General features: G+C 48.8%; 1 protein-coding gene across 1 annotated transcript in view; it reads right to left on the reverse strand.

The window, feature by feature from the left end:
* LOC141215206 (pyruvate carboxylase, mitochondrial-like) overlaps positions 1-26,764 on the reverse strand; it is a gene marked incomplete at its 3' end in the record, with an annotated part of 171,211 nt that overhangs the window by 78,264 nt on the left and 66,183 nt on the right. Inside the window, exon 3 of the mRNA XM_073665505.1 lies at positions 6,941-7,079. Coding sequence (XP_073521606.1) covers positions 6,941-7,079 — 139 coding nt within the window. The remainder of the gene's footprint in view (positions 1-6,940; positions 7,080-26,764) is intronic.

Consider the following 26,764-nt stretch of genomic DNA (forward strand, 5'->3'; position numbering starts at 1 on the left):
ATCTTAAATTTCTGAATAATATGTGCAACTCTAGTCACAGGAACATCAAGCAGCTTGGAGATGGTCTTATATCCTTTACATTTAACACGCTTGGCTATAATTTTCTTTCTAATCTCCTGAGACAACGCTTTCCTTTGCTTCCTCTGGTCCATGTTCAGTGTGGTACACACCATGTCGCCAAACAGCACAGTGAGCATCTGTAGCCCTATATACAGGCCCACTGACTGATTACAAGATTGTAGACACAACTTGATTTAACATGTCCCTTTTGTCACATTATTTTCAGGGGTACCATCATTTCTGTCCAGGCCTATTTCATGAGTTTAATTTATTTATTTATTTATTTTTAAATTCTGTGGAAGCAGGGATGAAAAGCAATGTCTGACTTTCATTTGTTCATCATCATAGATTTTTAATTTATTATTACTTTTGTCAGTTTCAAGTTATTTCTGTGACCATTGTGGGTTTTTCTTTCATTAAATGAGGGAGGGGTACCAACAATTTTGACCGTGTGTGTGTGTATTAGGGCCGGACGGGCGCACAATACCTGCCAATCGCACGTGCATCTGGGCAACTATGGGCACCCGCCATGTCATCAGCTGGGGCTGCCCGACAACTTCAGCCAATGCGCAGATGCAAAGATGGCAGAACTCAGAATAATGCCAAATACATGGGGTCACAATCACCTGCTGTGAGGAGCTGCCCACTTACTAAAGACTATGATACTTTTCCAGCAACAGACCACCATTTTTGTCAATATTATTATTGTGTTTTATTAGTGATTTCCCCTTTTATGGTTTATATAGTTCTGCTTACTTGTCAGTATGTGCACTAGATTCACTTGTAAAATGTCCAGCATTCCACTAATCTGTATCTCAGGAGTATCTAACCATTGTTCCAACAGCCAATAATCTCGTTATATGTGTGTAGATTGTAGACACAGTGGAGCCGTCACCACAGGGGGTCTTACATGCAGTCTCAGATAAAGGCTTCTAGAATATTCTTCATTGTTTTAGCAAACAGTGAATGTTTAAGGGGAAGGATGATCACTTCTGACCTGGGAGGGGACTGATCCCAGTGGAAGAAAGGAGAGACATGTTACCATTATGGATTATGTCATTTGGATTTAAACTTTCTTAAAAGCACTGCTGCTACTGGATACCTGTGCTTTCATCGTTTTATCTGCCGTCTAGAGGATCATGGACTGTGGCTACTGACTATACTGGCTGGAGATACGAAATCTGTGGGCCAATCAAAAGTTGGGAGACAGCGAGTATGGCCTGATACAAAGCCAGTGGAACTACTGAACCCAGATTGGGAACTTGAGGACTGAGAGAACTGTATTTTGGCCATTTACCTGGAATTGCTTTATTCCCATGGCTGTGATCAATAAAATATTGTTGCATTGTTAACCTGCCTAGGTGATTATTTACAACCCACAACCTCAGATCTTTACACCTGCACTATGCTGCGATGTAGCAGAGGCATAGAGCGATCACTGGCCGCACAAACTCTGACAGCCCCAGACGCTGACATGTGCTGTGGATTAGAATAAACCTATTCACACTGATACCATGATGGGTCGTTTTCAGTGATAGGTCCCAATGACTTATGACGGGATCAGTCAGGGGTCCGTTCAATTTACTGGGAATAATAGTGCAGGAGATAAAGATATTAAGATCTTCTCTGCAGCCAGAGACCTCCTGACATCAGGGAGAACAGAGCCAAACACCTGTTAGAAGACGCTCCGAGCACATGGCAGCCGGCACAGACAGAGGAGAGCGCTGCTCACTATAAGGGGGTGGGGGAGGAGGGTCCATCCCAGGCCAGGAGCAGCTGACCAGTGATAGAGCAGCACATGTATATATTGTATATACAGCACAGAGCCTGAACTACCTGCAGCTCTGGTGGTGATCAAAGAGGGACGATCACATCTCCCCCACCACTGGTGCAGTCCCGATCACACGCCCCCTCCCCCATCGCTGGTGCAGCCCCGATCACACGCCCCCCCCTCCCCCATCGCTGGTGCAGCCCCGATCACACGCCCCCCCCCCCCCCCCCATCGCTGGTGCAGCCCCGATCACACGCCCCCCCCCCATCGCTGGTGCAGCCCCGATCACACGCCCCCCCCTCCCCCATCGCTGGTGCAGCCCCGATCACACGCCCCCCCCCCTCCCCCATCGCTGGTGCAGCCCCGATCACACGCCCCCTCCCCCATCGCTGGTGCAGCCCCGATCACACGCCCCCCCCCCCTCCCCCATCGCTGGTGCAGCCCCGATCACACGCCCCCCCCCTCCCCCATCGCTGGTGCAGCCCCGATCACACGCCCCCCCCTCCCCCATCGCTGGTGCAGCCCCGATCACACGCCCCCCCCCCCATCGCTGGTGCAGCCCCGATCACACGCCCCCCCCCCCCATCGCTGGTGCAGCCCCGATCACACGCCCCCCCCCCCCCATCGCTGGTGCAGCCCCGATCACACGCCCCCCCCCCCCCATCGCTGGTGCAGCCCCGATCACACGCCCCCCCCCCCATCGCTGGTGCAGCCCCGATCACACGCCCCCCCCCCCATCGCTGGTGCAGCCCCGATCACACGCCCCCCCCCCCCCCATCGCTGGTGCAGCCCCGATCACACGCCCCCCCCCCCCCATCGCTGGTGCAGCCCCGATCACACGCCCCCCCCCCCCCCCCATCGCTGGTGCAGCCCCGATCACACGCTCCCCCCCCCCCATCGCTGGTGCAGCCCCGATCACACGCCCCCCCCCATCGCTGGTGCAGCCCCGATCACACGCCCCCCCCCCCCCCCCATCGCTGGTGCAGCCCCGATCACACGCCCCCCCCCCCATCGCTGGTGCAGCCCCGATCACACGCCCCCCCCCCCCCCCCATCGCTGGTGCAGCCCCGATCACACGCCCCCTCCCCCATCGCTGGTGCAGCCCCGATCACACGCCCCCCCCCTCCCCCATCGCTGGTGCAGCCCCGATCACACGCCCCCCCCCTCCCCCATCGCTGGTGCAGCCCCGATCACACGCCCCCCCCCCATCGCTGGTGCAGCCCCGATCACACGCCCCCCCCTCCCCCATCGCTGGTGCAGCCCCGATCACACGCCCCCCCCCCTCCCCCATCGCTGGTGCAGCCCCGATCACACGCCCCCCCCCTCCCCCATCGCTGGTGCAGCCCCGATCACACGCCCCCCCCTCCCCCATCGCTGGTGCAGCCCCGATCACACGCCCCCCCCCCATCGCTGGTGCAGCCCCGATCACACGCCCCCCCCCCCCCCATCGCTGGTGCAGCCCCGATCACACGCCCCCCCCCCATCGCTGGTGCAGCCCCGATCACACGCCCCCCCCCCATCGCTGGTGCAGCCCCGATCACACGCCCCCCCTCCCCCATCGCTGGTGCAGCCCCGATCACACGCCCCCCCCCCATCGCTGGTGCAGCCCCGATCACACGCCCCCCCCCCCCATCGCTGGTGCAGCCCCGATCACACGCCCCCCCCCCCCATCGCTGGTGCAGCCCCGATCACACGCCCCCCCCCCCCCATCGCTGGTGCAGCCCCGATCACACGCCCCCCCACCCCCATCGCTGGTGCAGCCCCGATCACACGCCCCCCCACCCCCATCGCTGGTGCAGCCCCGATCACACGCCCCCCCCCCCATCGCTGGTGCAGCCCCGATCACACGCCCCCCCACCCCCATCGCTGGTGCAGCCCCGATCACACGCCCCCCCACCCCCATCGCTGGTGCAGCCCCGATCACACGCCCCCCCCCCCATCGCTGGTGCAGCCCCGATCACACGCCCCCCCCCCCCCATCGCTGGTGCAGCCCCGATCACACGCCCCCCCCCCCCCATCGCTGGTGCAGCCCCGATCACACGCCCCCCCCCCATCGCTGGTGCAGCCCCGATCACACGCCCCCCCCCCCCCATCGCTGGTGCAGCCCCCGATCACACGCCCCCCCCCCCCATCGCTGGTGCAGCCCCGATCACACGCCCCCCCATCACTAGTGCAGCCCCCGATCACACGCCCCCCCATCACTAGTGCAGCCCCCGATCACACGCCCCCCGATCACACGCCCCCACATCACTAGTGCAGCCCCCGATCACACGCCCCCCCATCACACGCCCCCCCCATCACACGTGCAGCCCCCGATCACACGCCCCCCCATCACTAGTGCAGCCCCCGATCACACGCCCCCCCATCACACGCCCCCCCATCACTAGTGCAGCCCCCGATCACACGCCCCCCCATCACTAGTGCAGCCCCCGATCACACGCCCCCCCATCACTAGTGCAGCCCCCGATCACACGCCCCCCCATCACTAGTGCAGCCCCCGATCACACGCCCCCCCATCACTAGTGCAGCCCCCGATCACACGCCCCCCATCACTAGTGCAGCCCCCGATCACACGCCCCCCCCATCACTAGTGCAGCCCCCGATCACACGCCCCCCCATCACTAGTGCAGCCCCCGATCACACGCCCCCCCATCACTAGTGCAGCCCCCGATCACACGCCCCCCCATCACTAGTGCAGCCCCCGATCACACGCCCCCACATCACTAGTGCAGCCCCCGATCACACGCCCCCCCATCACTAGTGCAGCCCCCGATCACACGCCCCCCCATCACACGCCCCCCCATCACTAGTGCAGCCCCCGATCACACGCCCCCCCATCACTAGTGCAGCCCCCGATCACACGCCCCCCCATCACTAGTGCAGCCCCCGATCACACGCCCCCCCATCACTAGTGCAGCCCCCGATCACACGCCCCCCCATCACTAGTGCAGCCCCCGATCACACGCCCCCCATCACTAGTGCAGCCCCCGATCACACGCCCCCCCCATCACTAGTGCAGCCCCCGATCACACGCCCCCCCATCACTAGTGCAGCCCCCGATCACACGCCCCCCCATCACTAGTGCAGCCCCCGATCACACGCCCCCCCATCACTAGTGCAGCCCCCGATCACACGCCCCCACATCACTAGTGCAGCCCCCGATCACACGCCCCCACATCACTAGTGCAGCCCCCGATCACACGCCCCCCATCACTAGTGCAGCCCCCGATCACACGCCCCCCCATCACTAGTGCAGCCCCCGATCACACGCCCCCCCATCACTAGTGCAGCCCCCGATCACACGCCCCCCCATCACTAGTGCAGCCCCCGATCACACGCCCCCCCATCACTAGTGCAGCCCCCGATCACACGCCCCCCCATCACTAGTGCAGCCCCCGATCACACGCCCCCCCATCACTAGTGCAGCCCCCGATCACACGCCCCCCCATCACTAGTGCAGCCCCCGATCACACGCCCCCCCATCACTAGTGCAGCCCCCGATCACACGCCCCCCCATCACTAGTGCAGCCCCCGATCACACGCCCCCCCATCACTAGTGCAGCCCCCGATCACACGCCCCCCCATCACTAGTGCAGCCCCCGATCACACGCCCCCCCATCACTAGTGCAGCCCCCGATCACACGCCCCCCCATCACTAGTGCAGCCCCCGATCACACGCCCCCCCATCACTAGTGCAGCCCCCGATCACACGCCCCCCCATCACTAGTGCAGCCCCCGATCACACGCCCCCCCATCACTAGTGCAGCCCCCGATCACACGCCCCCCCATCACTAGTGCAGCCCCCGATCACACGCCCCCCCATCACTAGTGCAGCCCCCGATCACACGCCCCCCCATCACTAGTGCAGCCCCCGATCACACGCCCCCCCATCACTAGTGCAGCCCCCGATCACACGCCCCCCCATCACACGCCCCCCCCGATCACACGCCCCCCCATCACTAGTGCAGCCCCCGATCACACGCCCCCCCCATCACTAGTGCAGCCCCCGATCACACGCCCCCCCATCACTAGTGCAGCCCCCGATCACACGCCCCCCCATCACTAGTGCAGCCCCCGATCACACGCCCCCCCATCACTAGTGCAGCCCCCGATCACACGCCCCCCCATCACTAGTGCAGCCCCTGATCACACGCCCCCCCATCACTAGTGCAGCCCCCGATCACACGCCCCCCATCACTAGTGCAGCCCCCGATCACACGCCCCCCATCACTAGTGCAGCCCCCGATCACACGCCCCCCATCACTAGTGCAGCCCCCGATCACACGCCCCCCCATCACTAGTGCAGCCCCCGATCACACGCCCCCCCATCACTAGTGCAGCCCCCCGATCACTAGTGCAGCCCCCCCATCACACGCCCCCCATCACTAGTGCAGCCCCCCCATCACACACCCCCCCATCACACGCCCCCCCCATCACACGCCCCCCCATCACTAGTGCAGCCCCCAATCACACGCCCCCCCATCACTAGTGCAGCCCCCGATCACACGCCCCCCATCACTAGTGCAGCCCCCGATCACACGCCCCCCCATCACACGCCCCCCATCACTAGTGCAGCCCCCAATCACACGCCCCCCCATCACTAGTGCAGCCCCCAATCACACGCCCCCCCATCACTAGTGCAGCCCCCGATCACACGCCCCCCATCACTAGTGCAGCCCCCGATCACACGCCCCCCCATCACACGCCCCCCATCACTAGTGCAGCCCCCGATCACACGCCCCCCCATCACTAGTGCAGCCCCCGATCACACGCCCCCCCATCACTAGTGCAGCCCCCGATCACACGCCCCCCCCATCACTAGTGCAGCCCCCCGATCACTAGTGCAGCCCCCCCATCACACGCCCCCCATCACTAGTGCAGCCCCCCCATCACACGCCCCCCATCACTAGTGCAGCCCCCCCATCACACACCCCCCCATCACTAGTGCAGCCCCCCCATCACACACCCCCCCCATCACTAGTACAGCCCCCCCATCACACGCCCCCCATCACTAGTGCAGCCCCCAATCACACACACCCCGTTCTCTAGTGCAGCCCTGTGTGAGTGCAGTAATGACAAGTTCCTCAGTCAGGCTGGGGGCGCTCTTACCTCGGTTGGCCACCAGCACTTTCTTGATAGGCTTGTACTCCACATGCTGGCCGCCGCTCTGGAAGGCTGCCTGCAGAACAGAGACACGTCTGACAGCGAGGAGGCGCAGTCCTCCCTTCACACACCGCAGCTGCAGCATCTGGAGAGGAGACAACACCGGTCACACAATGCAACACACAACTGATCGCTCTGCTCGTCACACAATTCGGTCGTGATCGGTCGCTGATAGATGCCAGGCACACGCTGGGAGAGACGAGTCTGCTGGCGTCAGCTGGGAGAGTGCCGGCTCCCTGCTCTACTATATTGCTGCTTCTCACATGAATGAAGCCGGCGGCAGGGGAAAGAATTGTTATTTTCTCATAAAAGAGGGATGTCCGCGTCACTGGGCCGGGGGCCGCCATTTTTGTGGAGACCACATTCTGATTGGTCCAGAGGGACTCAAAGATAGGGACGTGTCTCTGACGTAGACTATATAAAAGGCGGCTTTGCGCTCAGACGCGCCGATCGCTCCGGGATAAGACTGCGATTGCTTGTGTGATAGGGACTGGGCCCAGGGATAAGTCAGCAGTGCTGGATATCATTACTGCGGCAGGGATGGAGACTGTCAAATGCAATGAAGGGAGCAACAGTAACAGGGTGTACTTAGGAAAAGGTGAAGGTGCCCAGGAACGACAGGTGCAGCGTCTCTGCCCTAAAAATTTACTTTCTCTGTAAGAGCAGACCCCCATATGCTGCAGAGTAACGTAGGACTGTCAATTCTGATGGGTGGTCATTAGGATCTTATCTCTGTGAGCTGTTCTTTTCAGAGCACAGTGACAGTGCACTCTCTCATCAGCTCTCATCAAAAGTGATGAGCCGGCAGCTGAGCGCACTTGTCATTGCATAGTGGAAGTAAAGAAAGAGCTAGCACAGACCAGTGCCATTAGGATCTTGTCAATATGAACTGTTCTTTTCAGTGCACAGTGACAGTGTACTCTCTCATTGGCTCTGATCAGAAGTGATGAGCTGGCAACTGAGTTCACTGTCATTGCATAGTGTAAGTAAAGAAAGCTAGCATAGACCAGTACCATTAGGATTTTGTCTTTGTGAACTGTTCTTTTCAGTGCACAGTGACAGTGCACTCTCTCATCAGCACTGATCAACAGTGATGAGCCGGAAACTGAGTGCACTGTCATTGCACAGTGTAAGTAAAAAAAAAAAAGAGCTAGCACAGACCAGTACCATTAGGATCTTGTCACTATGAACTGTTCTTTTCAGTGTACAGTGACAGTGCACTCTCTCATTGGCTCTGATCAGAAGTGATGAGCCGGCAACTGAGTGCACTGTCATTGCATAGTGTAAGTAAAGAACAAGCTAGCGCAGATCAATGCTAATGCCACGCATGAGTGTGTGCAAAGGTGGTTATGTATCTGCCTGCTCTCGCAGGTGTAGGAAAAAAAAATAGGAATTTACTAACTGCAGCCAATCAAAGGGGATCTCACGAGAGTTGGTGCAAAATGATTCACAGGATCCTGGTCTATTGATCACATTTGTAATCTGTGGCCACTGGACAGGAGCCCTGAGAACCACCTTCAGCTCGACCAGGCTCCCAGAGACGGCCCCGTTCACCGTCATTGCCGAGGGCATCTAATTCACTACCGATATTCACCTTCTCTTGCGTCCTGTAGCTCAGAGGGCAGAAACACTATCAGTGAGCCACAGGCTGCGCTATTTTATATCAGGGAATTTTCTCCACCAAAAGATCTAAATGGTCATTTTTTACTACACAGAAATCCATGTCTACACGCCAGTACGTTATAGGTAGAAGAATGAAGCCTAAAAGTGAGAGAGATTTTTTCGTACTGTCATGGAAATATTGAAAATCTTCCTTCTACCCTGTCATACATATTAAGAAAATATTAAGAACGTGTCGTTCTCCCCAAGACCCTCTTCACCCCCCCTGCCCTATAGTATTTTTCACAGGAGAAAAGCTAACGCTCTAAAGAGCTGTCTGTATGCAAATTAGCACACACATGAGAAGTGGCTAAAAGGCAGCTGCTAGCCCAAGGAGATGGCAAACCCAATTAGCATGCGAGTGTGGTTTCCAGTGACACAGGCTTGTGATAAATCTACACCTGGGTGAGGAGGACGCAGCTCATTAAGTTCAAACACTACTCACAATAACCAGGACAATTCCCGGCTGCAACGCCAAAATTTTCGGCACCGACATGAAATATGGAATATTTGAAGTTCCAAACATCCGATAATAATGGGACCCATATTGTTAGTGGCAGGGTCAGCTAAGGAACAATACGCATCTTTTTCTGTAGCTGTATTCCCCTCCGGGGAGCTGTGGCACAAAAGTACCTGAATGACAGACCGCAGCTACGCCATGTGTAGTCTCTACAGAAAGGTAAATTCATAATGGAAAATATGGTATCACTTTCGGGCTTCTGCGATCAACCAGCAAGAAATTATCGCAGAAACCAGATATTCTAATAAAAATATGAAGGCTGGAGCCCAGCCCATGTGAGGTCGTCACCGGGGGGTGTGGCCAGGTCTCTCCCTTCAGCATAAAAGACATAGCCGAAGGGGAAGTTAGTGCTCATTGCCGGGAGTATATGTTTCATAAGCAAGGGGTCACGTTCGCTGAACTGACATAGGAGAGCTCCCCTCCAGCTATACAGAGTCGTCTCTGTGAACTTTATACTGTTTCTTCTTTAATCCTGTCTTATTTGTGTAACTGAATACTCTGTACTGTAAATGTCCATTTGTAAAATGTTTGTATATTTTTCCTAAACAGTGCCTCCCTTTTGGATTAAATATAAAATTTAATAGTTCCGTTTCTTTTGCTCTGTAATCGTTCCCTTCCCCAAAGCCATACGCTACCAGAACGCAGGCATCTGACCTGGCCTGTATTATATTTCAGTGGTGGCAGCCAATAATAATAAAAGGGCTATCGTGACACTGGCAGTAACCGTACGGGGGCGTATAAACATATTCCAAGTGTTGGAATCCGGAGGTGTGTACGCCATACGCTTTCTGCTCGCTTGCTGATAGCTACGTAGTGAGTAATCAGAATCGTGTGTGTGCGAATCCCTGCTCAATCCTGATAGAGTGACGGCAGCGGTGGGATAATGTGTGATCTCCCCCGTTTTGTCGCCAACGGTCCCTGACAAATTAGTGGCAGCGGTGGGATATTATGTGATGCCCCCGGTGTCGCCACCAACGGTCCCTGACACCAAAAAATTACTAAAAAAAATGGTGCGAAAATCTGAATTTTTTTTAGCATTTTTTTAAATAAACATCTTAAACTAATAAATACCACAGACAAGTAATGGAAGGAGAGATGTGGATGCCGAGAAGTAGGAGATGGTTCTCAGGGCTCCAGTCCAGGAGCCGTATGGCTGTGCCCTGTATATGCGATCGCAGGTTGAAATTGGTAGTATGTCCCATCCCATTTAGATTGTAAGTTCCCTTGTTGTAAGACACTGTGGTATATGTTGGCACTATATAAAGTCTTACTAATTGTTACTATTTCTCTGTCTTCTATTACACTGTGTTCCAAATTATTATGCAAATAATATTTTCTCAGATTTTCCCAAATTACCTATATGAATTGCAGTCATTGTAATTTTCCAGTCAAATAACTATTAGAGTACAATTGAAAGGTTTTTGTACAAACTGCCGATGATAAAAGTATATTTTTAAAAAAATAAAAAACTCAAACTGCACTCAAAATGCATGTTCCAAATTATTATGCACAGCAGAGTTTTCAACCTTTTCATTTTAATAAAGAACAAAAAAATGGTCATTTTTTAAATTATAAGCATTAGCAGGTTATTACAAACTGAAATCAAACAGTTTTCAACTCAAAACTTTATTCTAGGTGATGTTACATTAGCACATAGGACCCCTTGTTCGAAAGGAGCTTCTGAACTCTCTCGTCCATTGAATTTGTCAGGTTTTGGATGGTTTCTGCTTCAATTGTTTTGCATGAGAACAGAATACCCTCCCAGAGCTGTTGCTTAGATGTGAACTGCCTCCCGCCATCATAGACAATCCTTTTGATGATGCTCCAGAGGTTCTCAATGGGGTTGAGGTCAGGGGAGCATGGGTGCCACACCATAAGTTTGTCCCCTTTTATGCCCATAGCAGCCAGAGATGCAGATGTGTTATGTGCAGCATGAGACGGGGCATTATCATGCATGAAATGATTTCGATGGTCCAGATGGATGGAGTGGAGGATGGCTGGTTGATGAACACCCCATGCAAACACGGCTACGGCGCTAACAAGGAGGAGGTGGAGTAATGTTTTGGGCTGGAAACATGGGGAGAGAGATTGTCGGCCCTTTTAGGATCCCTGAAGGGGTAAAGATGAACTCCATAATTTATGTTGAGTTTCTCAAACAGCACTTCTGTTAGAACTCTCCTGTTAGGTTTTTTCAATCTTGCTGGTCACATGACCTTTTTTGACTATTTAATCGTGCTCCGCCCTCCTGGCCTTGCTGGACTTCATTGTAATTTCTACTCTTAAGCTAGCCTGGTGCTTAGTTACCTTTCTCTGTCAGTTTAGCTAGGTCTTCGGACCTTTATGTTCTATGTTGTGTGTTTGTCTTTTACTGCTACAATTTCTGCTAGGAGGTGTCCAACTTTATCCCAGTCCCTAGTTCTTGTAGGGATCCCTCCCTTGCATCTATAGGTCTTCGTACAGACTAGCCGAGGACTTTAGCGGGTCTGATCGCAGGATCAGGTTCCCCGTTACATCGTAGGGATCTAGCTTAGTTCTATTGTAGGGACAGATCTCCTTTCTTTCCTTAGTGCTTGTAGCAGATCATAACAGTAAGTCCAGCCCAAAAATATCTCTAAGGAAAGACCTCCAGTTTCCATCATGGTGTCGGTTCAGGATTTGGCACAACGCCTGCAGGGACTCTCTCTGGAGGTGGCCGAACTCCAACAACACGTGAGTAGCTGTTCTGGAGCACATTTTGTGGAGCCAAAGGTACATTTGCCTGATTTATTTTTTGGTGATCAACAAGAATTTTTTTCCTTTAAAAATGCTTGTTTGTTGTATTTTCGTTTGAGACCCAGATCCTCTGGTGATGAATCACAGCGCATAGGGTTCATAATGTCACTTTTGCGCAAAGAACCTCAGGGATGGGCCTTTTCTCTCCAACCTAGTGATTCATGCTTTAGATCAGTGGATAGTTTTTTTTCTGCTTTGGGTTTGTTGTATGATGATCCTGATCATGTCTCATCAGCTGAGACTGAATTGAGACATTTGAGGCAGGGATCAGGTAATGTGGAAAAATATTGTTCTCACTTCCGTCGGTGGTCTGCCCAGGTGGGGTGGAACGATTCAGCTTTGAAAAGTTTGTTTCTTGCGGGGCTAGGTGAAAGGGTTAAGGATTTGCTGATTGCTTATCCCACACCTGGAAACTTGCAGGAGGCAATGCAATTAGCTATACGGGTGGACAGGAGACTGCGTGCAAGAGTTAATGAGAGTAAATCCTCTGCCATATCAGCTCCGAGTCTTGAGAGGGTCTGTACTGACATTGGAGAGCCGATGGAGATTGGGTCGATGGCACCCCGCTCTCAGGAAAAAGAACGCAGGTCTTCTGAAGGTTTGTGCTTTTATTGCGGGAAATCTGACCATTTTATTAAGAACTGTGTGCTTCGTATGAACAAAGAAAAAAAAAAGGTCAGTTACGCCCGTATAGCCTGTTTAAATACTAAGGGGGTATTTCTTTCTGCTACTACTGCTGCTCAGGAAGAATTAATTGAATTTCGGGTATTTGTGGATTGTGGTTCTACTCTGAATGTGATTGATGGGGGATTCTTGGAAAAACTTAAATTAAAACCCAAACCTTTGTCATCCCCTATTGCTGTGGTTTCTGTCGATGGCTCCCCCTTGAAGAGTGTTACTCACAAGGTCTGTGAATTTCCCCTCACTATTAATGGTATTCACCAAGAAAATTTGGATTTGGTAGTATTAAATAATTTGCCTTCTCCAGTAGTTTTGGGGTTACCCTGGTTAAAATTGCACAATCCTGAACTGGATTGGTCTACCAATGAAATTAAGTCCTGGAGCCCTAAGTGTTATGACAAGTGTTGTAACGGACGTATTGCTGCGGTGGAAAAAGGGGAATTACCTGTACCTATTCAGGATTTTTGGAGAGTTTTTTCTGAGGAGGAGTCACAAATTTTGCCTCCCCATAGAGACTATGATTGTACCATTGAATTTGTCCCTGGAGCGACTCTTCCTAAAAGTCGTTTATTTAATCTTACTATTCCTGAGAGAAAGGCTTTGGAGGAATACATACAGACAAGCTTGGCCACCGGTCACATTAGGCCTTCCAAGTCTCCTGTGGCTGTTGGATTTTTTTTTGTTAAAAAAAAGGACGGCGGTTTACGTCCTTGTCTGGATTTTCGTGAGATTAATAAAATTACTGTACGCAATCCTTACCCACTGCCATTGATAACTGATTTGTTTAACCAGTTAATGGGGGCCAAGTGGTTCTCTAAAATTGATCTCCGGGGGCATACAATTTGTTGCGCATGAAGGAGGATGATGAATGGAAGACTGCTTTTAACACTCCTGTGGGTCATTTTGAGAATCTGGTTATGCCTTTTGGTCTTACCAATGCTCCAGCATTTTTTCAGAATCTTATTAACGATATCCTTAGACCTTTGATCGGCAAAAATGTGGTTGTGTATTTGGATGACATTTTGATTTATTCACCGGATCTGGAGTGTCATTGGCGGAGCGTACGTGAGGTATTGCAGTTATTGATTGACAATTCGCTTTTTGGTAAGCTGGAGAAATGTGAGTTCGCTATACAGAGAATTAGTTTTTTGGGCTACATTATCTCCAGCGAGGGCTTTGAGATGGACCCGATGAAAGTTCAAGCTGTGCAGGAATGGCCTAGGCCTATTGGTTTGAAATCGATACAGAGGTTTTTGGGTTTCGCCAATTGTTACAGAAAATTCATTAAAAAATTTTCTATTATTGTCAAACCACTGACCGATCTCACCAGGAAAGGTGCTAATGCGGTTCAGTGGACTACTGAGGCCATTGAAGCTTTTGTGTTTCTAAAGGAGAGGTTCAGCTCTGCTCCCATCCTTAGGCAGCCTGATGTGACTAAGCCGTTTTTGGTTGAGGTTGATGCTTCTTCGGTGGGGGTCGGTGCGGTGTTGTCTCAGAAAAACAAGGATGGAGTACATCCCTGTGCTTGTTTTTCAAAAAAATTTTCTGAGACTGAACTTAATTACGATATTGGTAATCGGGAATTGTTGGCTATTAAACTCGCATTTGAACACTGGCGTCATCTCTTGGAAGGTGCTGAATTTCCCATTCAGGTTTTCACTGATCATAAAAATCTGATCTATCTTGATGCTGCCAAGCGCTTGAATGCTCGTCAGGCTAGGTGGGCACTTTTTTTCTCGCGGTTTAATTTTTCCGTTACTTACATCCCGGGTACCAAGAATGTTAAAGCTGATGCTTTGTCTCGCAGCTTTTCTCCTATGGTCGGTGCTGAGGAGGAGGGGAGCATTTTACAAGAAGGTGTTGTGATTGCTGCATTGGACTCCGTTTTGGAAGATGAGATTCTTAAAGCACAAGAGAATGCCCCATCTAACACTCCCCATGGGAGGTTGTTTGTGCCTAGGACCTTTAGGAGAGATTTGTTTGTTGAGTGTCATGAGTCTCGGTTGGCAGGTCATCCAGGAATTTCTGAGACTAAGAGACTTGTGGGTCGCAGTTTTTGGTGGCCTGGATGGCAGAAGGAAGTCATTAAGTGGGTGCGTCAATGTACGGTGTGTGCTAGATCTAAGTCTTCACATACTCCTGCAGCGGGGTTGCTTTGCCCTCTGGAGGCTCCTAGTGCACCTTGGACACATCTGGCTATGGACTTTATTACTGACCTTCCCCCCTCAGGGTTTCACAGTCATCTGGGTGGTCGTGGACCGTTTTAGCAAGATGTGTCACTTGGTTCCTTTCATCAAACTGCCCTGCGCTAAGACACTCGCTAAGGCCTTTGTCAAGGAAATTGTCAGACTACATGGCGTTCCTACTGACATTGTTTCGGATAGGGGACCTCAGTTCGTGGCTCGTTTTTGGCGTGCTTTTTGTGACAGGTTGGGAGTTCATTTGTCGTTTTCATTCGGATATCATCCTGAGTCTAATGGCCAGACAGAAAGGAAGAATCAGGATGTTGATCAGTTCTTGCGTTGTTTTGTGGCAGACAATCAGGAGGGGTGGTCTGAGTTTCTGCCACTTGCTGAGTTTGCTCTTAACAACCATACATCCTCTTCTGCTGGTTGTTCACCTTTTTTTTGTTGTTCTGGGAGACATCCGTCTTTTGGGTCAATCTCCAAATTGGTGTCGGCTGTGCCTGAGGAGGAGAGTTTTTCCGGTGATTTGGAGAGAGTTTGGACGGATGTGCGTGGTAATCTTCAGGAGGCTAACAAAAAATCTAAGAGGTACTTTGATAGGAAACGGCAAGAGGTTTTGTTTACTATTGGTGACATGGTTTGGTTGTCCTCTAAGAATCTGCCGTTGAGGATTCCTTCTAAAAAATTGGGTCTCAGGTTTGTAGGGCCCTTTAAGGTGCTTCAGGTAGTTAACCAATCTGCTGTTAAGTTGGAGGTTCCTACCTCCTGGAAGATTAATCCGGTGTTTCATGTTTCTCTGTTGAAAAGAGCTTATGTGTCGGATGGAGACTCCTCTGCCACTGTTCCTCCGGTGGTGGAGGACGGGGAATACGAAATTTCCCGCATCCTAAATTCTAGACGGTATAGAGGGAGTTTGCAGTATCTCGTCGCTTGGAAGGGTTTCGGACCCGAGGATAACTCATGGGTGAGGGCGGATGATGTTTCTGCTTCCAGACTTGTCAGAGCGTTTCACAAGAGGTTTCCTGATAAGCCTGGGCCTAGGGGATCCAGAGGATCCTCATAGAAGAGGGGGTACTGTTAGAACTCTTCTGTTAGGTTTTTTCTATCTTGCTGGTCACATGACCTTTTTTGCCTATTTAATCCTGCTCCGCCCTCCTGGCCTTGCTGGACTTCATTGTAATTTCTACTCTTAAGCTAGCCTGGTGCTTAGTTACCTTTCTCTGTCAGTTTAGCTAGGTCTTCGGACCTTTATGTTCTATGTTGTGTGTTTGTCTTTTACTGCTACAATTTCTGCTAGGAGGTGTCCAACTTTATCCCAGTCCCTAGTTCTTGTAGGGATCCCTCCCTTGCATCTATAGGTCTTCGTACAGACTAGCCGAGGACTTTAGCGGGTCTGATCGCAGGATCAGGTTCCCCGTTACATCGCAGGGATCTAGCTTAGTTCTATTGTAGGGACAGATCTCCTTTCTTTCCTTAGTGCTTGTAGCAGATCATAACAACTTCCTTCCATGGTTCAAGAAGAAGAACCGTGCATTCCGCAGCAATATCATTTTCATGCATGATAATGCCCCGTCTCATGCTGCACATAACACATCTGCATCTCTGGCTGCTATGGGCATAAAAGGGGACAAACTTATGGTGTGGCACCCATGCTCCCTGACCTCAACCCCATTGAGAACCTCTGGAGCATCATCAAAAGGAGTGTCTATAATGGCGGGAGGCAGTTCACATCTAAGCAACAGCTCTGGGAGAGTATTCTGTCCTCATGCAAAACAATTAAAGAAGAAACCATCCAAAACCTGACAAATTCAATGGACGAGAGAGTTCAGAAGCTCCTTTCGAACAAGGGGTCCTATGTTCAAATGTTACATCACCTAGAATAAAGTTTTGAGTTGAAAACTGTTTGATTTCAGTTTGTAATAACCTGCTAATGCTTATAATTTCAAAAATGACCATTTTTTTGTTCTTTATTCAAATGAAAAGGTTGAAAACTCTGCTGTGCATAATAATTTGGAACATGCATTTTGAGTGCAGTTTGACTTTTATATTTTTTTAAAAATATACTGTTATCATAGGCAGTTTGTACAAAAACCTTTCAATTGTACTCTAATAGTTATTTGACTGGAAAATTACAATGACTGCAATTCATATAGGTAATTTGGGAAAATCTGAGAAAATATTATTTGCATAATAATTTGGAACACAGTGTATTCTGGCAATCATCTCCATTATCTCAAAGACAATGTTGCTAAATTCAAGGATAATGCATGTACTATTATATTTGTATGTCTAAGGCTATGTTCACAGATCATGGTTTTTTTCAGTGTTTTTTTTTTATGCAAATTTTCAGCTGCCTTTTGCAGTATCAGCAAAGTCTATGAGATTCCAGAATTCTCTGTTCACACATCAATTTTTTTTTTTGTTCAGAATTTTGTGCCTTCATGTTTTTTTTGGAAACTAGAGCATGTCACTTCTTTCAGCTTTTTTTCACCCATAGGATGAAAAAACGCAGGTAACTTTTTTCAGCGTTTTTTTGTGCATTAACCAGAATGAGATTTATTTTTTTTTCACTGAACTTTATGTACATGCATAATAGAGACAAAGGACAGTGAAAAAAAACGCTGAAAAAACGCACCTACAAAAAAGCAAGAAAACTGCAACAAAAATCCTGAACAACCTCATGGCAATAGATCAGGTTTTGCTGCAGAAAATGAATGCAAAAGAAAAACCATGATGTGTGAACATAGCCTAAATCTGATGTTTGACACAATAAAAAAGTGTAGACAACACAAGCAAATATAGGTGTCAGCTGTCTGACTTCCCTCTGCTCTCCAAACAGTTAAAGCGAAGAAACGTCTCCGCATCTGATTTCAATGGGATTCTTTATTGACATAGATAGATTTATTTTATTTAGATTATAAATTAATTACAATTTGGGATTACCCAAAAGAAACCCTCACTAACAAGTCCTAAGACTTAACTTTTATTATGAATTAAAATAGTGGGGTAATACTAAACATGAAACATTCTGTCCCTATACTGCCTGAATGATTCTAATATTATTATTTATATAATATAGTGTAATTATCAATTAGCGACACCCCGGGGTGTCGTATAGGCAGATAGGACAGCTTTACAGAAGCACACGTCACACGGACAGGAGCATTCAGCAGCAGAACTCACACCAGATGTGGTGCAATTTATGAAATCTCCAATGACAAAGGTTTTAGATATTTTTTGAATTTTGAAATTGTTTTGGTAGTCAAAATAAAATTACACCTTGCCTTGCAATGACCACATCTATTCGATCCGAGAGTTTGATTCTGTAACCAGGTCATACATGATTTTTTTGTCTTGTAAGAAATGGCTTGGAACTAACACATTGTCACGCCAGGTGTGAGTGCAACACAGAGGGGAACGGGAAAGGGAGCCCAGACACTAGGGAAAGGGGGAAGAGGTGACCTCCTAATCTGGACTAGCGTCACCCTGTCTTCCCCTAACGTCCCTATACAGCCTCCGCAGATGTCGCCGATCACGTGCCTTGCCCTACTATCCCTGGCTTAAGGCTACAACTGGGGGTGGAAGGAGATGAGCACTAGTCAACCTCCGCTAGCACTCTAAAGACAAAAGGGGAAGACAGCACAGGGAAGTAACAACTTAGCTTTATAAGAACTCCAACAGGGCACACGCCTCAAGACTCCAAAGAGGACGTGATGCTGCTTCAGCCAAGTTCCAAGTAGAAATGAGCACAACCGGCGACGCCCACCTGGAGAGACCAAGTATGTATACACCCAGGCCAGAGGGAGGTAGTCGCTGGGTTCTAAAGATTACCTCCTATCTAGGAAGCTGTCTGCAATACCAAACGTGGAGATCTCCTACAGGCCTTTGTAGGAGGCCTGTCACCTCCAACACACCCGTGACACATATTTCTCAAATTATGGCCTCTACTTTATGTGACATTAGGATAGTGCTATTATCAGTTGTGGTTGGCTGAGTTTTACACAAATAAAATATATGTAATCGCATTGGCTCTAGCATGTAGAACAGACACTATATATATACAGTACAGACCAAAAGTTTGGACACACCTTCTCATTTAAAGATTTTTCCGTATTTTCATGACTATGAAAATTGTACATTCACACTGAAGGCATCAAAACTATGAATTAACACATGTGGAATTATATAGTTAACAAAAAAGTGTGAAACAACTGAAAATATGTCTTTTATTCTAGTTTCTTTTGCTTTGATGACTGCTCTGCACACTCTTGGCATTCTCTTGATGAGCTTCAAGAGGTAGTCACTGGAAATGGTCTTCCAAAAATCTTGAAGGAGTTCCCAGAGATGCTTAGCACTTGTTGGCCCTTTTGCCTTCACTCTGCGGTCCAGCTCACCCCAAACCATCTCGATTGGGTTCAGGTCTGGGGACTGTGGAGGCCAGGTCATCTGGCATAGCACCCCATCACTCTCCTTCTTGGTCAAATAGCACTTACACAGCCTGGAGGTGTGTTTGGGGTCATTGTCCTGTTGAAAAATAAATGATGGCCCAACTAAACGCAAACCGGATAGAATAGCATGCCGCTGCAAGATGCTGTGGTAGCCATGCTGGTTCAGTATGCCTTCAATTTTGAATAAATCCCCAAGAGTATCACCAGCAAAGCACCCCCACACCATCACACCTCCTCCTCCATGCTTCATGGGGGGAACCAGGCATGTAGAGTCCATCCGTTCACCTTTTCTGCGTCGCACAAAGACACGGTGGTTGGAACCAAAGATCTCAAATTTGGACTCATCAGACCAAAGCACAGATTTCCACTGGTCTAATGTCCATTCCTTGTGTTCTTTAGCCCAAACAAGTCTCTTCTGCTTGTTGTCTGTCCTTAGCAGTGGTTTCCTAGCAGCTATTTTACCATGAAGGCCTGCTGCACAAAGTCTCCTCTTAACAGTTGTTGAAGAGATGTGTCTGCTGCTAGAACTCTGTGTGGCATTGACCTGGTCTCTAATCTGAGCTGCTGTTAACCTGCGATTTCTGAGGCTGGTGACTCGGATAAACTTATCCTCAGAAGCAGAGGTGACTCTTGGTCTTCCTTTCCTGGGGCGGTCCTAATGTGAGCCAGTTTCTTTGTAGTGCTTGATGGTTTTTGCAACTGCACTTGGGGACACTTTCAAAGTTTGCCCAATTTTTCGGAATGACTGACCTTCATTTATTAAAGTAATGATGGCCACTCATTTTTCTTTAATTAGCTGCTTTTTTCTTGCCATAATACAAATTCTAACAGTCTAATCAGTAGGACTATCAGCTGTGTATCCACCAGATTTCTGCACAACACAACTGATGGTCCCAACCCCATGTATAAGGCAAGAAATCCCACTTATTAAACCTGACAGGGCACACCTGTGAAGTGAAGACCATTTCCGGTGACTACCTCTTGAAGCTCATCAAGAGAATGCCAAGAGTGTGCAAAGCAGTCATCAAAGCAAAAGGTGGCTACTTTGAAGAACCTAGAATATAAGACATATTTTCAGTTGTTTCACACTTTTTTGTTAAGTATATAATTCCACATGTGTTAATTCATAGTTTGATGCCTTCAGTGTGAATGTACAATTTTCATAGTCATGAAAATACAGAAAAATCTTTAAATGAGAAGGTGTGTCCAAAGTTTTGGGCTGTACTGTATATGAGGATTTTTGGGCCGACCGCCATTCTAGCTATAGTCCCATCCCCTGAGGACGCAGCACCTGTGGTGAAACATGTTGGAGGGATGTGTTCTTCAGTAAAACTGTCCTATCTGCCTAATAGAGTTCACACTCCGGGGTGTCACTAACTGATACTTACACTATACTGATACTTTACACTATATTACAATCATTCAGGCAGTATAGGGACAGAATGTTTCATGTTTAGTATTACCCCACTATTTTAATTCATAATAAAAGTTAAGTCTTAGGACTTGTTAGTGAGGGTTTATTTTGGGTTATCCCAATATCCCTCCCAAGCCCTTACAAGGTCTCCACAATTTGCACATAGATACATTGTATCACCACAACTGTTCCCAGACTCCTCCTGTCGGAACAAAGGGTTGATCATGCTGGAATCCAACATGCTTGATTCTTTATCCCCCAACAGGTAGAAGAATTGGGACACCCCATATGCACATGTGATACCCAAGATAACCGGATGTTACTGCCTTTATTTACCCTCAGGCTATCTGCACACAGGCAGATGTAATGAAAGCAGGAAACCAAATATTTGGATTTCCTCCAAACGGTTAAGGCGACCACAAGTTCCTCCTCCACCGCAGAACTAATGCCTTGACATCATGATACTGGTAGTGATACAAACTAGCAGCTGCATTCCGGCCATCTGTGTGGGACTATAAACAGCAGCACCTCTGACACGTTGAGACTCTGCCCTGTGCAGCAACCATGAATTGTCAGAGGTTCTGATAATCTTAGAGGAGACTCGTGGGCAGGTGTTGTTGGGTTCACAACTATCTGCTAGCTTGGGGCATCAGCACCAGAAGAGAAGGTCTCCAGATGATGACTTTTGTGAGTAGCCCTGGATAGACAAGCAGATCTGCATGCCTATTTACCGGTCTTTGAAGAGGAGGGCCGTGGGCCGGTGTTGTGAGGCTCACAACTATCTGCCAGCTTGGAGCACCAGTATTAGAAGAGAAGGTCTCCAGATGGTGACTTTTGTGAGTAACCCTGGACAGATGAGCGGATCTGCATGCCTCTGTACCGGTCTTGGAAGAGGAGGGCTGTGGGCAGGTGTTGTGAGAGTCACAACTATCTGCCAGCTTGGAGAACCAGCAGAGAAGGCCTCCAGATGATGACTTTTGTGAGTAGCCCTGGACAGACGAGCAGATCTGCATGCCTATTTACCGGTCTTTGAAGAGGAGGGCCGTGGGCCGGTGTTGTGAGGCTCACAACTGTCTGCCAGCTTGGAGCACTAGTATTAGAAGAGAAGGTCTCCAGATGGTGACTTTTGTGAGTAACCCTGGACAGATGAGCGGATCTGCATGCCTCTGTACCGGTCTTGGAAGAGGAGGGCTGTGGGCAGGTGTTGTGAGAGTCACAACTATGTGCCAGCTTGGAGAACCAGCAGAGAAGGCCTCCAGATGTTGACTTTTGTGAGTAGCCCCAGACAGAAGAGTGGCTCTGCATGACCATGTACCGGACTTGGAAAAGGAGGGCCGTGGGCCGATGTTGTGAGGCTCACAACTATCTGCCAGCTTGCAGCACCAGAAGAGAAGGTCTCCAGATGGTGAATTTTGTGAGTAGCTCCAGACAGAAGAGTGGATCTCCATGTCAATGTATCGGTCTTGGAAGAAGAGGGCTGTGGGCTGGTGTTGTGAAGCTCACAACTATCTGCCAGCTTGGAGCACCAGCACCAGAAGAGAAGGTCTCCAGATGGTGACTTTTGTGAGTAGCCCTGGACAAATGAGCAGATCTGCATGCCCATGTACCGGTCTTCGAAGAGGAGTGGGGGGGATAAATTAATTATATTAAGCTGGTAATAGGGTGATACTGCCAATTAGAGGAGGAGGTACTTAAAGCGTGATTGACAAGTGCAGTGGGTGCTTGATACGAAATTACCAAATTGGGGAGGGGTGGGACCCCCTAGGATGTAAGTATATTCCCTAGCTGTGATGTTTGAGGGGAAGCTTTGGTTGTCATTATGCCAGTAATGGAGGCACTGATTGTGACTACTGTGTGTCAGGGGGAGACGGGAAGGGATTTAACTACTCAGGGGTTTCTGGATGAGACTCGCGACCCTCTCTCAGAGCTGAACGTGGCCATCAAGGTAAGAAAGGTAGGAGACCACTGTCCTAATGCATTGAGAAGTTCCGGCTTACATCTGCAAGGAAAAAATAAGGAACGTATGAATGATACTTCAGAAGGTGCATTCACTTTGCTGGGGCAGTAAAATGCTGCAATTTTTGCTGCAAAAAGTGTGGAAAACTCCTGTAAAAACGAGGCAAAGACATGACATGTGAACATACCTTAATACTTTAATTCTCACGATTGGATTGAGCCAATGTGTTGACCCTAATTATGGTGTTTGTGGCTTTCTGAGATAGATACAACCTAGATTGTCCTAAGCTCTTTCATCTGAACAATAACAAGAAGGCCATTAAGAGATATATTTAGTGATCCCAACAGATTCAACCTCATGGTCACTAGCTCATACTTGGTGTCCAGTTAGAAAAGAGTATTGATTAGTAGGAAAAGAAGCTAAAGATGATGGATAATACACTTTTGGAATAAAAAATATATCCTGCAATATTGATAGCCCGGCTCAACGTGATCAATAACCATCTAGAGACCTATTATGTGACAAAAAGCACTTTCAAGCGTTTTCATAAGAAACAAAGGGGGTTTATAATGTAAGTCTCAAAGGATGGTTGGAAAGGCTCTGACCTTCAAGATGAAATGGTTGTTTGGTCCATTACCGCTCCATTGACCTTGTATTAGAGTATGATGACTGCCGAAGTTTCACAACATGAATATTTACAAAGATTGTATACTTTCTATGTAAAGAAACGAGGAATCGACATTATTTAGATAGGATAATACATTGTATCAAAACATCCACAATATATAGCTCTTCTAGGACATATAATCTTTTATGAGTCGCTGTTATTACCTTGGAAATAATAACATATTTTATATGTTTTGTGGTGTAACATATAGCCAGCCAATCTCTCAGATCTTCTATAGGAATCCTGGTCTTAAAGGGAATCTGTCACCAGGTTTTGCAGTGTAGTCTGAGAGCAGCACAATGTAGGGGCAGAGACCCTGATTCCAGCGATGTGTCACTTATTGGACTGATTGCTGGTATCACACCTGGCCTCCAGGTGTGATCTATCTTGGAGTGCTATTTTGGGGCAGTTTCAGTTTTGGTAAACTCTCTACAAATGTAATTTCAAGACCATTCGAGCTGTTAGGAATCACAGCTAAATAACTCAGGGCTAGGGATGGCAGGGTGTATCTAAACTGGAAGATCTGCTGTACAGGATATCATATTTCCCTTAGTGATTTGAGGCATCTCATTTGTGATAGCTATGAAAAAAGAAATAAACACATAGAAAAATAAACAAAAGCTCAATGTAACAGTGCCCACAAAATCTACCTAACCTCCTCTAATTTTTTTTTCAGTTACACCATTTACATTATTCATTAGCAGGTCGTGTTAGTGCCCTACATTCCATATCTATAATATGATTATTCTCCCAGCTCTTCTCTAGTCACTCATGCGCACACTGTCTGTTACAGGACCTGCAAAACCTCTATCCTGCTTCTTCTAGATCAGGGATGTCAAACACACAGAGGACCGAAATGAAAAACTTGGACAAAGTCGCGGGCCAACCTCTATACAGTATAATGGCCCCTACAAAGTTTTCCATACAGAATAATGGCCCCACATAGTCCTCCATGCAGTATAATGGCCCCACATAGTCCTCCATACAGTATAATGGCACCACATAGTCCTCCATACAGAATAATGGCCCCACATAGTCCTCCATACAGTATAATGGCCCCACATAGTCCTCCATACAGTATAATGGTCCCACATAGTCCTCCATACAGAATAATGGGCCCCACATACTCCATACAGAATAATGGGCCCCACATACTCCATACAGAATAATGGGCCCCACATAGTCCTCCATGCAGTATAATGGCCCCACATAGTCCTCCATACAGTATAACGGCCCCACATAGTCCTCCATACAGTATAATGGTCCCACATAGTCCTCCATACAGAATAATGGGCCCCACATACTCCATACAGAATAATGGGCCCCACATACTCCATACAGAATAATGGGCCCCACATAGTCCTCCATGCAGAATAATGGCCCCACATAGTACTCCATACAGAATAATGGGCCCCACATACTCCATACAGAATAATGGGCCCCACATAGTCCTCCATACAGAATAATGGGCCCCACATAGTCCTCCATACAGTATAATGGCCCCACATAGTCCTCCATACAGTATAATGGCTCCACATAGTCCTCCATGCAGAATAATGGCCCCACATAGTCCTCCATGCAGAATAATGGGCCCCACATACTCCATACAGAATAATGGGCCCCACAAAGTTTTCCATACAGAATAATGGGCCCCACATAGTCCTCCATGCAGAATAATGGGCCCCACATACTCCATACAGAATAATGGGCCCCACAAAGTTTTCCATACAGAATAATGGCCACACATAGTCCTCCATGCAGTATAATGGCACCACGTAGTCCTCCATACAGTATAATGGCTCCACATAGTCCTCCATGCAGAATAATGGCCCCACATAGTCCTCCATACAGAATAATGGGCCCCACATACTCCATACAGAATAATGGGCCCCACAAAGTTTTCCATACAGAATAATGGGCCCCACATAGTCCTCCATACAGAATAATTGGCCCCACATAGTCCTCCATACAGAATAATGGGCCCCACATAGTCCTCCATACAGAATAATGGGCCCCACAAAGTTTTCCATACAGAAAAATGGGCCCCACATAGTCCTCCATACAGAATAATGGGCCCCACATAGTCCTCCATACAGAATAACGGGTCCCACATAGTCCTCCATACAGAATAATGGGCCCCACATAGTCCTCCATACAGAATAACGGGCCCCACATAGTCCTCCATACAGAATAATGGGCCCAACATACTCCTCCATACAGAATAATGGCCCCACATAATGCTTCATACAGAATAATGGGCCCCACATAGTCCTCCATACAGAATAATGGGCCCCACATAGTCCTTCATACAGAATAATAGGCCCCACATACAGTACAGACCAAAAGTTTGGACATACCTTCTCATTTAAAGATTTTTCTGTATTTTCATGACTTTGTACATTCACACTGAAGGCATCAAAACTTTGAATTAACACATGTGGAATTATATACTTAACAAAAAAGTGTGAAACAACTGAAAATATGTCTTATATTCTAGGTTCTTCAAAGTAGCCACCTTTTGCTTTGATGACTGCTTTGCATAATCTTGGCATTCTCTTGATGAGCTTCAAGAGGTAGTCACCGGAAATGGTCTTCCAACAATCTTGAAGGAGTTCCCAGAGATGCTTAGCACTTCTTGGCCCTTTTTGCCTTCACTCTGCGGTCCAGCTCACCCCAAACCATCTCGATTGAGTTCTGGTCTGGTGACTGTGGAGGCCAGGTCATCTGGCGTAGCACCCCATCACTCTCCTTCTTGGTCAAATAGCCCTTACACAGCCTGGAGGTGTGTTTGGGGTCATTGTCCTGTTGAAAAATAAATGATGGTCCAACTAAACGCAAACCGGATGGAATAGCATGCCGCTGCAAGATGCTGTGGTAGCCATGCTGGTTCAGTATGCCTTCAATTTTGAATAAATCCCCAACAGTGTCACCAGCAAAGCACCCCCACAACATCACACCTCCTCCTCCATGCTTCACGGTGGGAACCAGGCATGTAGAGTCCATCCGTTCACCTTTTCTGCGTCGCACAAAGACATGGTGGTTGGAACCAAAGATCTCAAATTTGGACTCATCAGACCAAAGCACAGATTTCCACTGGTCTAATGTCCATTCCTTGTGTTCTTTAGCCCAAACAAGTCTCTTCTGCTTGTTGCCTATCCTTAGCAGTGGTTTCCTAGCAGCTATTTTACCACGAAGGCCTGCTGCACAAAGTCTCCTCTTAACAGTTGTTGTAGAGATGTGTCTGCTGCTAGAACTCTGTGTGGCATTGACCTGGTCTCTAATCTGAGCTGCTGTTAACCTGCGATTTCTGAGGCTGGTGACTCGAATAAACTTATCCTCAGAAGCAGAGGTGACTCTTGGTCTTCCTTTCCTGGGGCGGTCCTCATGTGAGCCAGTTTCTTTGTAGCGCTTGATGGTTTTTGCAACTGCACTTGGGGACACATTCAAAGTTTGCCCAATTTTTCAG

The sequence above is a fragment of the Phyllobates terribilis genome, unplaced genomic scaffold (genome assembly GCF_046119375.1).
Source record: "Phyllobates terribilis strain yellow unplaced genomic scaffold, ASM4611937v1 Scaffold_231__1_contigs__length_3143052, whole genome shotgun sequence".
In the NCBI taxonomy this organism is placed as follows: domain Eukaryota; kingdom Metazoa; phylum Chordata; class Amphibia; order Anura; family Dendrobatidae; genus Phyllobates; species Phyllobates terribilis.